Source organism: Cimex lectularius, unplaced genomic scaffold, assembly GCF_000648675.2.
Source record: "Cimex lectularius strain Harlan isolate CLEC.00 unplaced genomic scaffold, Clec_2.1 scaffold31, whole genome shotgun sequence".
Taxonomy (NCBI): domain Eukaryota; kingdom Metazoa; phylum Arthropoda; class Insecta; order Hemiptera; family Cimicidae; genus Cimex; species Cimex lectularius.
Genome location: NW_019392645.1, coordinates 934,363 through 951,053, shown reverse-complemented (window position 1 = coordinate 951,053; position 16,691 = coordinate 934,363). Strand labels below are relative to the sequence as shown.

Genomic DNA, 16,691 nt, shown 5'->3' with positions numbered 1-16,691 from the left:
CTTGGTACAACCCTTAAATAACTCTCATACATCTTAGTATAATAGACGACTGGAATAGAAACAATGGTTTGACACTAAAGATTTTTTGTTATTTATTTAGTGTTTTAAACAGTTTTAAGTCATTGTTAAAGGAAACGTATAAGTTGATCTCGAGGAGCAATAAAGATATTAAAAATTACCGCTAATCTAACGCTAAGGTTCTCATAAATCTTTGTCCAATAGACAACTGGAATAAGCTATAAATAATCGTTGTAAAATTGAAGGATTTTTCGTATGACGATATCGAACAATTAAACCAAAATAATTGCGATCATGGCGTCCCATTGTTGTTTTGATATTCAAATGAACTTGGAACAGGCGAAAAAACTACAAGATGACTCTACCGGTGTGGCATGGAGCCGTGATGTCAGGCTTGATGGAATTTACATACTAAACACACCGGCCTTGTCCTTCTTCGCTATATAAATAACCAAGAAAACATTAAATAAGTCAATATCGCGCTTGACTTCGAAGATATGAAAGCCGGCGGTGTCGTTTTTCGTGGGTAGCGTTGCCCCTAAACTAGGTATTTAAAGTTTCAATTTGGGTTTTGACAGTTTTCAGCTTGATGTCTTGTCTGTCTACGGGACTTGGAAGAGCCATCAAGCCGGGTGTTGACTGCCCCAACGACGAACTTCCCGTCTGCGCCAAGTGCGGCGAAGAAATGCGGACATTTTCAAATTCCTGCATGCTAAGGTGGGAAAACGAAAATTCTGGAACGAGTAAGTTTTCCCAATTCACCCCTTATAACTCATTTAATGAAAAGAAGTAAAAGAAAACCAATAGCTATATATACGAAATAATATATATATAATATTTTTTTTTTTTTACAACAGGCTGCTATATCACACATCATGGCGATTGCAGCGAAAATATAGCCGATTGTGACGAAAATTGTACCGTATTTCCTGACACTACATTTTGTGCAAAATATAGAGATTCATTTATGACATTCAGAAACGTATGCCAGTTAGAGAAACAAAACAGATGTGCTAAGCAAAGTAAGTTTTAACGGACATTTCTTATGATAAACATAATTCATTTGACATTGTTTTTGTTTCAGACTATGTAATGATCCATTATGGCTATTGTAAATAAACAACAAAGCATGAAGATCAAACAACAAGTTTAAACAAATATTGTAAAGTTTATTAGTTTTTATAAATAAAAATTAATATTTATAGCACAATTTTCCATTTTTCACACTCAGTTCCAAGATTGATTTGAACGATTTTAAAGTTTATATATCATCAATCGTTATATTATTGATACAAAACGATACACAAAAGACTAGTTCACTCACTAAAAAACGTACGTAAGTTAATCAGAGACGATAAAATTTGAAGTCTGACAAGACAAATTAATCTGTTCTGCTCTAACCGCATCTAGATCATCCAGACGAGAAAATGACCTCACCCTTCATTCCGTCAGGGTTCAATATATTCAACAGTGCTACAAGACATCAATGAGCGGAAGGAATTCGGGTGTTCGTCAAGGCAGGATCCTCTGTCCCATTCTCTATTTAATTCAGACTGTCAATCTCGATACAGTACTCCTCAATTAGACGACGAACAGCAGAGGCTCAACAACGGGTGTTTTGAAAAAATGCCCATTTGTAATGTGTTGGGATCAATTCAGGGCCGCTGGATTCGAACCCAGAACCTATACCTTACAACTCTTTAACCGTTGCGACCACCGACGACCCTTTCAGAATCATCTTAAAAAACTTTCTTCGAACCACGGCACTCGAACTTAAAAAAAAAACAACAGAGTATATAAAAACTACATAAAAGACTGCTTGACACTTGAAACTCTCACTACAAAACAAACGCCTTATGTACTTATTACTACAATCGATCTGGATGTTGAACCAAACGTTCCAACCATCAAAAAATCCACCCCAGTACAAAATCCATAGACCAAGTTCTTTCATAACCAACCAGATCACAATTGTCCTCGAAATTTTCGTGTCCAGGCGACATTATACTAATCGAGAGTGCCACTTCATCCCGTGAGCGGAAGGAATATTCGGATGCTTCCCTAGACGCCTTCGATGGAGTATGGCATGCTCTGAAAGCTCAAGGGTATCTAAGAATTTATCAAATAAATACTTTCAAATGCGAATTGGAACATCCTTCTCCCTCATCCACTATGCCACTCGTTCCTCAAGGCAAGATCCTTGGTTCCATTCTATGTTCAGCATACATTTCAGAAATTCCTATTCCCCATAAAGTTCTCGACACGCAGACCATACCACCTTTCCTTCATAAAACGTGATCTAGTGGTCTTCATAAACCTCCAGGAATATCTCTCCTATTTCAGAATTCAAAAAGAACAGAAAATCTTTAGAATTCACACAAATTATAAATCCTTCCATTCACTTTCACACTAAAATCCTACCAGTCCCACGGCAGTTTCAAATACGAATCGGAACAACCTTCGCCCTCATCCACTTTGATGATGCGAATTTTCCTCAAGGCAGGATCCTTCATTCTATATTTAGTATAGGCGATTTGTTTTGACTCCTTAATAGGTTTGCCCCCTTGTACCACTCCGTTTATCCGCCACCTTTCGTTGTTCGTTTTGCCTTCGACGAATTGCTACCAACAAATATATGTCGTTTGGAATAATAGGCATTGTATTATGAGCAAATAAATTTTCATTTTCTCCTTTGACCAAAGAATAGGGTGGATTTTGTCCCAACAGCAGATCTCTGCCACGGCGTGATTACGAGCAGGGCGAGTTACGACGAAGCCACGCTGAGGGTAAGCCCCTTTTTATTTTATTTCCTTTTTAATTTTTGCAATAATTATTGTTTACGTCCTTTCAGCACGTCTATTCAGGATACACTTCAGACATTCATATCAATCCCAATGCAGTATTCCACACGCAGACGAATCCGTCACCCTTTCATCAAACCCAGAACAGCTGCCTTCAGAAATCTCAAGGACATAGAATATAGTAGTATGTTTGTAGTAAATGTAGGATCAAACTCAATGAAACCAAATACCAGTGTGGTGATTACCTGTATTTACCTGTTTTCAATTACAGTGCTTCGGACTTCCAAGCAGCCAAGAACTTGCAGATCCCCTCTAAATAAGGAGACAACTTAACCAAAGAGCAGACTCGAACACCAACTATGACGGACTTGCAAGTACATCCAAGATGGCAACCTAAGCTACGCTGGCTGGACGGCATAAAGGAAGATGCCGTGAACTTGCCTAAAGATTGGAGAGAATTGGAAGAACTGACGGAAGCTTTTTGAAAAAGCCAATACCAAAAATCTGGATTGACTCGATGATTACAACCGATGTGGACTCGGATCCCATGTGGTTAACAAAGTTTCCACTAGGAATGCTTTAATGTTTCCGCCTCCCGGCAGCAGTCAATGTGCTTGCAGCGTGCAGCACCTCTGGATATAAGCAGAGGCTCAACCTGTCTGACGACGAGATCTCAACCAACCGCAAACCCTGTAACTGCAAGGATACAGTCAACGTAATTCAGTAGTTAGGTCCAAACACCGGGCACCAAAAATACCTAAGAATCCAAACCAGTCCAAAATTCTTCGGACCATTCCCCCCCCCATCACCACGAGGGCTTCAAATAACATTGTGCTCGAACACTGAAGCCACTACAGACGCCTCCATAAAACTCTGTATCCTCATCCTAATCTCCTCCAACTTTTTTCATCCTCAACCCTAGTTGACCCTCCAAGGCGATTAAGCGCCCATGGCTTCGCTATTTCCTCCTTAGTTAGAAAGGTGAACAGTTTTCTGCAAAAAAGGAGGATAAAAAAAAGTTACAATTTAATATAAGGACGAAAAAGTTGCCCATAGCTCATAAAAAATTTATTTATTTATACTTTTGCCACTTATATTCAATTTAATCAATCATACACTGCTGAGTTAAAGAAAATGTTGATATTTTATTCAATATTGACAATCCCAAGAAGTTCCCTAATAAAACTGATTAGATTTTTATAGCCACTCAGCAAACCCGAATAAGTAAATAGTACAATATAAAATTGGGGAGTAGTTTCTTCAACTATTGACGTCAATTGTACTGTAACCGATTTGTTTCTAAAACAAACAAAACTTGTTAAGTAAAACAATTCGTTATTCGAAGTTTTTGGTCAGGTAGAAATCAAATTACCTAATTGGACAATTTTCTTTCTTTGCTGTGGCGAGGCCATTAGTGTTTTGAAATCAGTCGCTCCTTGCAACCATATTCACTGAACACAAGTACAACAGAAAGTCAATAAGTTTTAGCAAACTTTTTATTTTTATTTTAGAGTAGAACTTTTTTTATCCCATACAGTTTTTTTAAGCGTACATTTCGTTCGTCATATTTGTGTGATATTCACATCAGCTAATATTGCAGGGTGAATAAACATGATGCGTCCATGGAGGAGAGCGGATTTGTCAAAAGTCTGGACCTGGCCTCACATATTTTGGTTCAACATATTCGCATGGTGGGCTGAAGATATACAGAACAAGACATTACAAAGGATTGCAATCAAATTCAGATTATTTCTCTTGATTTTCAACGTATGGTTCCTATTTTCCCTCATGACGAACAATTTTGTCGAAATTAGCAACAACGGCTTGACGAATAGTTTATTTACGATATTCGCCTCGCTGCCGGCAGTGCTGGCATTTACGAAGCTCGCCTACCTCATCAAGTACAGAAGAGAATTGCGAAAGGCAATCGACGATTTGGATGGTTAGACCTGTTTTTTTTTTTTTTTTTTTGTGACATAGAAAATAATAGTGATAAATGTATAGATAAGTTGCCTTTATTTAACTACATTTAACAGCATCGATCAGTAGCCAATTGAACTAATTCGTATCCATTCAGCTACATTTTTGACTTTTATGTAACAATTTCTTTGTCAATCTTACTAAAAGTGGAGATTTAAAAACAATTATTACACAAAATCCAAAACACCAAAGGATACAGTACAAGACCAATCCCACCTTACACACCCCTCGGAAACGCTTTGATGTTGCAGGTGGTCCCTCCCTCCTAGGATTGGGTTTGATCGGCGCATCGAAGTAGGCTAAAAGGGCCCATGGCGACCCTAAACCAAGTTATAAAGCGACCCGTGATGATGGATGAATGGGGTATCAAAAAATAGTCTGAAACGAAGCTCTCAGGCAACCTGCGGACACCCTGCTGTGTAGTTTAATCCTTGGCTCCTAACTCACAGGACGATTCTTCCGAGTTCTTCAGCAGTCGGACTATGGGAGTGAGAGGGCCACAGTGCAATGTGCTCAAACCAATCCTGTACCTCCTCTACATCTCAGACATCCCAACTACGTTCCTTTGCCGTAGACCTGCTGCTTTCCTTTATGATACTGCAATTGCCTCGGAGGCCTTCCAATGAATAACCGAATTCGGAGGGTAAAGAGAAAACAAATGCACGCATGTTACCAACTATTTACCCTTAGAAGCAAAAACAACATTCTCTTAAACTGATTGCGTACACTACCCTGGGGTCTATTTTGACTAAGGCTTAACCTGGAACTGACACACAAATAAAAAGCAGAAATTAAACAAAACACCTCGAAAATTGATGTGAACATATGAACATATGGGGCACCTTATTACCTACATTAGCGACCGGGGTTTTTGGTGGCCCTAAGAAAGACCAGTGCTATGGGTAGAACCGATGGTCGAAGTCTGGGACTGTTGTCGGATATGAGCTATTGAGATTGCGAGTTATGATATAGCGAGTACCCTTGTTGCTGTAGTTAATGCTGACGGCTTACTCCACTAGACTTGGACGAGTCTGAAATAAGGTTGAGCCCCTGATTATTTAGAGCTGCTGCATGTTCATTGGCTGCACCATGGAAGGCGAGACCATTGTTCAAGCAATGGTGACATCTAGCGGGTTAATTATGGTTAACCACAGGTGGTCACCAAATAGCTCCCCGTTACGGTTGAGCCAATACAAGCAGCAACCAAACAACATCTGGGACAGACCCGAAGGCTGCCAAAACAAGCAGTCTGGCCAAACATACTAAATACATCCCCTTCAAGGTAAAAAGGCTGATGGAGATTGAACAAATCGGTAGATGTGATAACAAAGGTCTGCCTCTCGGGAGCCTTAGGGAACAGACTAGCAACCCTACTGATGTAGGAAGTGGGATATGTCAAAGCCAGGAGGATGTCAATCAGCAACAATTTCATCAAAGCAACTTTGAAGCCACCAAAGGGCAAAAAGCAGGGACACAAGTCGGCCCAAATGACCAAACCTGCTTTGAATAATGAAAAAAAAAAGAGGCCATGGTCTAGGACAGCAAACCACAGAAACAGGCACCAAAGAAATCAAAACCCACCAGGAAGGAGATATCCTACAAGGTGGCATTGACACAGGTAAAAATAGCTGCGGTGGAAAAAGGATACTCTAAGAAAGAGATAGAACCCGAAAGGCTCAACATCCTCGAAGATGTCATTATGCTGGCCTACGAGAAAATGTCAGTTGAGGAATCCCAGGGCTGTCAACAAACAACGGAAATTGAGGGAAGAGGTACAGCAGATGCCATACTAGGCATGCCAATCTATGGTACTACTCCAAAATATAACTTCAACAATAAGCACAAGGTACTTATACCGGAAAAGAAAGAGTAGTAGGTCTCTGAAGGCCAATACCTACTGATATACTAATGGCTCAAAAATGGATAGAGGCAGGGGAGTCCTTGGGGTGAATCCGAAGACCAAACTGACTACAAACTTAGGTAAATACACTAAAGTTTTCCAGTCTGAAATTATAACAATTTAATTCTGTGCCAAGATAGGATTCTAGGAAGATAGCCTTTTTCTCGGAGTCAGGCGACACTTAAGGCCTTAGCTTCATGCGACATAAAGGCAAAAAGCATATGGAATTGTATAGAATCCCTGGCAAGTGACTTCAAAGACCCGACCCTAGCATGTGCCCCTGGCCATTCGAGACATAGAGGCAATAAGAAAGTGGACACCAAAAAAAGAGCCAATATGAATTCTCTAGAACCTGACCAACCCTATTGTGACTTAGCATCTTGCCACAAAAAAGGATACATAAAAAATTATTACTTAATAGGTCCAAAATTTGATGAACCTATGCACCTTAGGCAGAGGTATATGAAGAGCGATTCAAAAAAGAGCCAACTGCAAGACTTACAAAGTTATTACTGGACGGTAACCTCAACAGAACAAGGATACTGGTTGGACTCCTGACAGAGCATTGCTGGTAGCCCCAAGTTTCAGGAAGGGCACCTAAAATGATACAGAGATGAATCAAACAGAAAACAGGGAGTAGGTAGGGGTAAAAGGGGTGAATTATATCCTAGCAAAGTATAAGGCCCAAAATTTTCCAAGCTGAGAGCCATGTAATACAATTCTGTGCAGAAGAGTTAATAAACAACAATATGAAAGGTGGACAGATGTACATACTCTCAGACAGACAGGCAGCTAAATGCGCATGCTTTCTACTCCAAACTTGCTGCTCTAAGAAAACACAATAAGATTACCTTAGAGTGATATGAAGGTATAGAAGGAAATGAACAGGTTGGGGAAAAACAGCCCTCTCACCTATGGGGCCAGAACCATGACTAAGTGTACTGGACTGAGTGTTTAAGTTGGAACTGGAAAAATGGCTTGGGAAAGACTTGATTGAGCACTGGACAAAAGCACCAGGTATGAGGTAAGTTAAGGGATTTATAAATATCACAAAAAGGAAGGTGACGGAGGCATCCTTTCTCTCAGCAGGCAGGATTATAGGCCTCTATACTGGCCACTGCCCTCTTAGCTACCACCTAAAGATGATGGACGAAACAGTGATAGAAAAATGCTCTCTATCAGGAGGAACCAGAGACATTGGCATATACCCTCTGTGAATGTGAAGCATTAGTATGATTATGGTACATCCACTTCGATAAGGCAATTCTCACACCAAAAGAGGTGTGCAAAGAGGCACCAGGACAGTGCTTAGGTTTATAAGAAAAAGAGCACATTCCAAGATACGGTTATAATGTATAGGTGTTCTACAATAGATCTTAGGTCACAGTGGAGGAAAGAACACCCACCACAGACTCTTACAATTATATCACTAGGAATCCACTTAGACTCAAAGTTAACATAAGCTAAACACATTGGCTTTAAATATTTAAATTGTGAGAATAAGTCTAATCTTACTTACATAAAATTTGATAATTTGTTTATTGTACTTTATAGTAAAACAAACATAAAAATAAAATACAAAACAGCAATTATTTGATGTTATTTTCAGATTTGCTGTTAGAAACAATTAACAAAGGTGTTGATCCAGTGCTCGAGGTGAAGTTGCGGAAACATTATGCCAGATGCTGGTTGCTGTTCTATTTTCTCTTAATTGTCGGCTCGATGATAACATTACACTGGCTTATGAGGCCCATTATGCTTGCGTTAGGCGGGATCAAAACTTCAATAGTAGTGACATATCCTAACATGATTGAAACGTGGACTCAAGTATTTGTGACTTACGTCATTCATGCCATAAACGTAGCAACAGATGGTCATGCACTTTATATGTTTGATAACTTTTATTTCTGCATGGCTGAAAATATTTTGATCCAATTTACGATTCTGAGACACAATCTTCACAATATGAACATAACAACTGGAAAGCCGGGGAACATCACGATCAAAACTTGTGCAGAGCACCACAATAAGATTTTGCGGTATGACACTCTTTTATATAATAATTATATAATATAAATAATAATTTAAGAATAAGTCAAGTCTTTAAAATTTAATATCCTATCCTTCTCGTATTAGGTCATAGATGTTTCCTGGGTCATCTTGGTTACCTAGGTAATGTCTCCATGAACCCCTTCAAACACAGGTGGCAGTTTCTTCCCCCTTATTGCATATCCTATTAATGAATTATGATTGAATATGCCCATTTTGTGTAAGTGTTTTCTCAGTTGCCAGTGACCGGTAGCCGTATTATTCCCCTAGATTAGATTAGAGAAGGAGTTGATTTGTTATGACCTGTGCTGCGAGACCTGTGTCGTCTAGGTCTCTTATTAAGTTTAAGGCCTTTTACTAGATCCCAAAGCTTTTTCAAGGACTCCTTGAAGTCAGTATCCTTCTGGCCCTGGCTTTTCCTCCCCTAGGAGTAGCAATCGTAGCCTACTGTCTTTGCACAAAGACATGTTCCGCTCTCCTTTTTCTTGGCAATATCTGCACAGGCTTGTTTCTGCCACTCCGAGTCTGTATGCCTCCAGAGTATGTTTCTGTCCTGGGCTAAATCCATTGAATGGAGGTCTTATATTTATTCCATCGTCTGACAGATTTATGTTTTTGGCAGTTTGGTTTGCCACAGTAGGGTTCAGGGATGACAATAGGTGTCGTCATCGAAATTTCCTTGGCCATGTTATCTACCATGGGCTCTTCATAAATCAAACAAGGGTAATTTTGTTGTTTTCCCCAAGTCTAACAGGGCCCTAATGTAATCCTAATCAACTCTGGACTTTACCATCCCTTGGTGCTGCCTGGCCTGGCCTTTTAATCTCCTCAGCCCAGTGTTTAATAGCCACATTCTCCACCTAGAAAGACTGTGGCATATTGCCCAAGGGTTATACGAATTTTTGCCCTTTGTTTATTTTCGTCAATACCAGAGTCATCTGTATACCAGTTATCTTCGGCATTAATGGGAACCCTTTCTCCGAGTTTGATCTACCAGGTATATTTGTTTTAATTTTTTGTCAAATCTGAATAGAGAGGTCATGGCATCAACAGCATCCCCAGAACCCTGTTCGAAACCTGAAGCTATCCCCAAAGTTGTAATTGCTTCTTGTTATAAGAGTAGGGCATTGGAGCCTGTCCCTGCATCAGCCTATGAAATGACTGAATGGCTCTGGCCTTTCCCTGGATAAAGGTATGTACTGGCAATAGATGTAGAAGGATTTCCAAAGCAGCAGTGGGGGTTGGTTTCATTGCCAGCAGTTTGAGCAGTTTCGAGGACCTTGATTGCCCTTAGCTGTAGTATCTTTGCACACATAACCACTGATCCATAGAGTATCATGGGATATAGGGACATCTAACACTGACCCATATGTCGACATTGGTCTGATAACCAAGGTGTGTACATAGACATACGGTCATAACAGAGCCTGAACCTTTGCCCGGCAATCTGGCCTATTTGTATATCGTTTAGGTGCTGATTCCATGTGAGCCATTTGTTTAGGATGACTCCAGGATATTTGACCTCTTATGAATGTGCTGCTATAATATGTTCAACAGTCATGCGAAGATTCTGATGTGTCCATCCTGGTGGTAAGAGCTAATGAAAATCGCATGATTTAGTATTGCTGAATATACCAGATCACAGGAACCATGAAGCTATATAGGAAATTTGTAAAACACTCAGACAACTGTGGTTGAAATTGCGATAGCAGGTTGAGAGCTCAATAGAGGCGATGTGAAGCACAGACAACGGCTGATTTTTTCCAAAGATTTAGTGAGCCCCAAAAATATTCAGGCACACTAGGCTCAATACTGAGGATCCTGACCACCCTCAGATGTAATGTCGTCAATAACCCACCGATCCATAGGTTATCATGAGTTTAACATCCACTGTGTATAGATGCTAGGGACATCTTTTGGTTTCATCTCCAAATAAAAAAAATAAAAAAAATGATATTAATATAACCAAAAGTAAGAGACTTACTGCTTATTTACATTAAAAAGTTGGCTTTTCTTATTAGTTGTGGTAATAAAATAGATTATTTATCTTGTAAGTTCCTTTTTATGTAGAACAGATACAACCAATTTTTTTAAATGTATACATTTTGAAGCCTTGCTCCTTCTTCAGCACAGAGTACAAAATCTTTATAACAAATGAAATGTGCAGGGCTGCTTCAAAACATACACATAAAAAACAAAACCAACAAGATCTTTCAGAAGAAGCTACCTTTGCAATAGTAATAAAAATAAATAAATAAGAACGAAGATTATTTATCTCCCCATTTATTTATTACTTAGCAAGCTGTCTTACTGTGAGTAGGAACTATCTTTTTAAAAAGGATTGAACACCACACTCACTCCATCATTTATCATTTCTATATATTTAACGGTAATTGACCATAATAATTTTTTCATGAGCGGGATTCGAACCCACGACCTTCAGCTCAATATGCTACTGCTCTAATCACAACTGCCACAACAGCTCAAGTGGTGAGAGCAGCAGTGTATTGAGCCGAAGGTCATGGATTTGAATCTCGCTTGTGACAATAACTTTTTTTATCTCAATTAAGACCCTAGATAAAAATAATAATTAATTGAAATTGTTTATCACGTTGTGAATTAGATAAATTATAAATGAACTTTTATTGTAAGGCTTACATCATTCTTTTACATAATTAAGCATACTTAAAATATCAAGAATTTTCTTTTCAGAATATGTGAAACTCTGAGAGTGTCATCAGTATCGGCGATATTATTTCAGTGTTTTCATACTGTGCTTCTTCTATGCTCTGGTGTTTTTGAACTTACACTGGTATGTACATGTTAACCCAAAGAACTTTATTCCTAAAACCTTTTGTGCTATTAGGATTTAATAAGTGTTACTGTGTATAATCTATATAACTAGTAAAACAAAATTGTACTTTTTAAATTGTTGGTATTGTTGCTCACATGGTTTCAAGTGTTTTTGTGGGCTAATTAATCATTATTACCCCTTCCTTGGTTAGCCAAATTTTTTATTTTACTCAGGCTTTACGAAAATTGAAATTGTTCTTTTAACAATTAAAGGCAGGTTTTCACAAATTTGAGAATAATATTGAAGATTTGACACAATACTAAATAAAAATATACAGGTTGATTCACTCTTGTCAATGTTTTTTGGATTTCCCAAAAATTGAATTGTTCAAGCGCTACAAATAGATTTAAGACAAAAACCGTACATAGTTTGAAAAAAAAGTTGAATATCTGCAAAAGGGTTGAGAATTGAGCCCTAGTTCATACAAACTTTTTTGTTGCATTTGAGGTGTAGAAGAACCTGGTGAACTTTGTCGTACGAGTAGTGTATCGCCTTTTAATGAATATATTTTTACTAATTATTTTTAGGGTAAAAAGAATTTGCAAGTTTTTATGAATCTAGCAGAAATCACACTTATAATTGTTTTCATATTGTATTGTTACTGCTGGTACAGCAATGAAATAACCTTTCAGGTAAATGAATAGTTTTTAATTTTAACAATTTTTTTTACAAATATATTTTCTAGTGCAGGGATTTATTGCATTCACTGTACATGACAGACTGGTTGAATGGAACGGTCGAGGACAGGAGAATTGTTGTCACGATGATGTCAATGACAATGCATCCTGTTGTTTTTGGTGGAATAGTCAAAATCAATCTAAATACATTTCTTGATGTATGTAATCTCTTGTTATTGAGACTCATAACAGTTTAAAAAAAGCAAAGATATGCAGTTTTTAATAACTTTTATTGTTACAGGTACTGAAGACGACATTTTCTTATTATAATTTTCTAACTGCTGTGGATTTGCAATGAAGTTCACCTGGCATACTAATCATTACAGTGTTTTTTCTTGATTAGGTGTACTATAAATTTATTCATTTCTATTATTTCCTAAAAGGCATTGTTTTTATAGCTGCTTTCATTTTTAATATAATTTTTAAAAATGTTATCGATGACAGTCATATATAGAGTTGTTTGTCAAATTGTCATATGTAGAGTTAATATCACTTGGGAGAAATATATTTCCATGAAAAACAACAAATAAAAAACTTTTCACCTGCACAGAATCTCTTTTGCCAAGTTTTTTTAAGGAACTTTGAAATTATTATATACATTTCACAACATCCAAAATAATCGATGTGAACATTCAAAATCTTCAAAACCTTAAAAATAACCTGACATTATCTTGGGTGTATGAAAGAATTTTGGGTAATGAGCAAGCAATCTTGCCAGAGGAGGTATTGGGTAACAAGATCAAACTTCTCAGAATGATTCCACAAAAAATAAACGAAGTAGACAAACTTCAGAGGTGCCAGACACTAAAAACCACACAATAAGAACCTTCACCAAAGTTGGCATATTGCTACAGTTAGACAGGGTAAAACTTAAGGGAAGCCTATGGATCGGTGGTTGGGTCACATCACAGCTAAGTGCAGTCAGGATCCCTCAGTACTGAGATCAGCCTGAGCATCACTGGTGCAATTTGCTGCCCTGAAGTCCTTCTGAATCTACCACCACTATATATCTTTATCCAAAGACAGGCTCCAATAGTCTACTCATATAACAAGAAGGAATTACAGCTTGGGAGAGAGCTTCAGGCAAATAGGTTTCACGGGCCTGTTGATGCCATGACCACTGAATTCAGATTTGACAAGAAAATTACAACTAAAATACATGGTAGAGCAGACCAGAAGAAAGGGATCCCAGTTAATGCTGACCATATCTGGTATACCCATGGCTACAAAACTGGAGCTGAAATTTATGTAAATAAACCAAGGACCAGAATTCATATAAACTTGGGCAATATACAACTGTCTTTCAGGCGGAGACCGTGGCTATTGAACACTGTGCTGAAGAGATTAAAAGGCTAGGTCATTAACAGAAGACTAGCCAAGTACTCAGGCCACAAGGCGGCACTGACGGCAATTATCCCATCGGTCTAGAGTCTTTTGGAATTTAATTAGGGCCCTGTAAGATATTGGGGAAAACAACAAAATTACCCTTGTCTGGGTACTATGGCATGCAGGGCAGAGGGGAAACAAAGAGGCTGATAAATTGACCAAAGAAATTTACATGACGACCCCTATTGGCCCTGAACTGTTTTATGGCACACCAAACCGCCAAAAACGCAGATCAATCAGACGGGATTAATATAAGACCAGTGGGAATTTATCCCAGGACAGAGGCATGCCAAAAAGTTCAATCAAAGAACCATTACAGAAACTAACTGTAGAACTACTAAATCTAGGAAGTTAGGGCTAGAATAATAGTTGGACTGATAACTGCACTGCAGACTGTAGAGACATATAGATTCTGAGTGGCAGATACAAGCCTGTGAAAATATTGCCAGGAAGAAGGAGAGCAGAACATGTCCTTTGTTGGTTCGAAGGCTTATATGGGCTTAAGATTCCTACATAGGAAGGTAAAGTCTGGGCATGAAGGATGCACACATGACACGGGAGTCCTTGAAAAAGATTTGGGATCTGGTAAAAAGCCTTAAGCTTGATGAGTAGCTCTAGATAATGGGGTTGCACAATAGATCAATACTGGTCGTGGTGCACAGGTTGTAAAGTGACAAACTCCTCTTCTAATCTAATCTAGGCTACCGGTCACTGTCAACTGAGAAAATACCTACACAAAATGGGTATATTCAAACATAAATCGGTAGTAGGTTATGCAATGAGGAGGAAGAAACTGCCACCCATATTTGAATGCGAAGTGACAGTTCAATGGAGACACAACCTAGGCACCCAAGATGTCTTAGGGAAAAGAATTGCAACAATGACAGTCAATGACCTAATACTTTTTAAAGAGAGGTATGAGTCAATTGAACTGAACTAAACAACTAGGAAAAGTACAGAAGTCTGCGGTTCTTTGAGAATACAACCCCTGCTCTTTAGTATACACTTTTTATCATCAACATGAACATCTATGCTCATATTTGTTAACCTTTTGATTTATTATAATTCTTGAAGATGATATATTCCTAGAAATCTTGTCGAAGGAACTGAGTTGTCTTTTCTTTCAAATTGGCATTATCCTTAATTTTCTTAATCCGAGATTTTTCAATTCGGTTTGAAGAACTGAAAATGAAATATATTTTTCCGGTAATAAGAATTGGAATTGGATTAGGTTAGCTGCATTTTTGGTTAGGTTACGTTCGGTTAGGTTTAGGGTTAGGTTACATATCTATGGATACGACCCTCCTTTTGAGTCGATTTGCGGAAGAATTAACCTCGTATACTTCAAAATATATTGATAAAAACAAAAACCGGTAAGAAAATTTGCCACAGCCTTGTATTTGCTAGGAAAAAATAGTTAATTTCATTATTTATAGAATAAGAACAGTAGGTGAAACCTGACGTCCCTGAGCCAAGGCATGACAGATTTCAATCGTGTGAGACATATCGATCAACATTTATCTACCCAGGCCGACCATAAACTCCGCTCATTTTTTTACACTGCCTAATTAGGAAAATATTTTAATGAGGCCATTGATAAATGATTAATAAAAGAACCAATATATTTTTTAATTCACTAGTTTTCGTGGTCCGCTTGACCAATTAATATCTTTCAATTAATTAAGGTTTTTAGTTGAGATAAAAAAGTCAGTGCCACGAGAGGGATTCGAACCCAAGACCTTCGGCTAAATTCAAAAGGTGGGATTGAGATGGGAAGTTAGTCCGAGTGGATGGAAGTCACGATAGCTCAAGTGGTAGAGTAGCGGCGTATCTAGCCGAAGGTCGTGGGTTCGAATCCCGCTCGAGACACTGACTTTTTATCTCAGCTAAAAACCTTAATTAATTGAAAGATATTTTTTAATCTGGTCAATAGTCTTTCAATAGTCCTTTTTACTGGAAAATAGTTTCCTTTTTCCTTTTCTGTTTCCTTTTCTCGATTCTACATATTCGGGTCTTCTCATATTTTAGTTAACTATAGTCCCGGAAACGCGTTATAAGTGAGGATGGGTGATAAAAATCCACCTATCGTTGCAATAAACGAATAATGGTATTACGACGCAGCTCTATTACTTTTGAGCTATTACAATATCCTCTTTTTTTAACTTTTAAGACGTAAAAAATTGTGTATCCTCACAATTAACTATCACTCAATTAACACTTGCTAAGAAGAACATTTCTAGTCCAATTACCAATAAAATTCTTGTTAACAACTGCCGCTAATTCCTAGGCCAATTAAAGGCCATTTTAAGTAACGAATAAAAATTAATTATCTATTGTGTATGCCGTTGTTAAAATACCAATTTGTTGAAAACATTACATCTCTTATTCCACACGTGCATTTGCATATAATACATATTACAACCACCCTGGACATATTATAACGCCTGGAAGCTCTATTATCGAAAATAAGTCTTTAGCTCCTTAACATCTGCCTGTTAATTTTCCATTATCTTTTTTCCCCAATGAAACGTGTGTTGTGTACGATTTTTCTTTGTAAAAACCTTTTTGTGTTGAGCCTAGAATCAATATTCAAAAATTAGAAAAAAGTAGTAATACTAAAATCCATTGGACATGACCTAATTATATCCACTATATTTCGAAACCTTCCTCAAAAGGCTGTGGTATTTTTAACCCAAATATATAACGCCATCTTAGATACGACCAGCTTTCCTCTCTTATGGATTTATTCCGTAGTCTCATTTTTAATGATCATAAACCATCCTTATACAGACCCATCAGATATGAATCAACTATGAATTTCTTCGTGTGCCTCATTCCTGTGGTTCCACCAGCTTTTGGTCTAATTAAGGATCCATTTTTGGATGTATCCTTTTCTTGTGGGAAGATGCTAATCCATATTAAGGTTCGGGCCTAGAGAATTAATATTGGCTCTTTGATCCATCCATTTGTGTCCCATTTTAGGGCCCCTTCCTGAAACTAAGGGCAATCGCCAATGCTGAGTCCAA

At 38.0% G+C, this 16,691-nt stretch overlaps 1 protein-coding gene across 5 annotated transcripts; it reads left to right on the top strand.

Moving 5' to 3' along the window:
• Window positions 1–432: 432 nt before the first annotated feature.
• On the top strand, window positions 433–12,826 carry LOC106670502 (odorant receptor 46a-like). Of its 5 annotated transcripts, none has more exons than XM_014400932.2 (13): window positions 433–540; window positions 597–761; window positions 876–1,040; window positions 1,103–1,350; window positions 1,429–2,804; window positions 2,870–3,020; window positions 3,091–3,534; window positions 4,420–4,761; window positions 8,309–8,738; window positions 11,461–11,560; window positions 12,130–12,234; window positions 12,288–12,437; window positions 12,521–12,826. In XM_014400932.2, exons 8-13 carry the CDS (start codon window positions 4,431–4,433, stop codon window positions 12,575–12,577), a joined length of 1,173 nt encoding a protein of 390 aa, XP_014256418.1. In that variant the 5' UTR covers window positions 433–540; window positions 597–761; window positions 876–1,040; window positions 1,103–1,350; window positions 1,429–2,804; window positions 2,870–3,020; window positions 3,091–3,534; window positions 4,420–4,430; the 3' UTR covers window positions 12,578–12,826. The 5 variants fall into 5 exon arrangements, with proteins under 5 accessions (XP_014256418.1, XP_014256416.1, XP_024086182.1 ...); XM_014400930.2 differs by having other exon boundaries at window positions 3,091–3,800; XM_024230414.1 differs by having other exon boundaries at window positions 3,091–4,280.
• The last annotated feature ends 3,865 nt before the right edge of the window (window positions 12,827–16,691 follow it).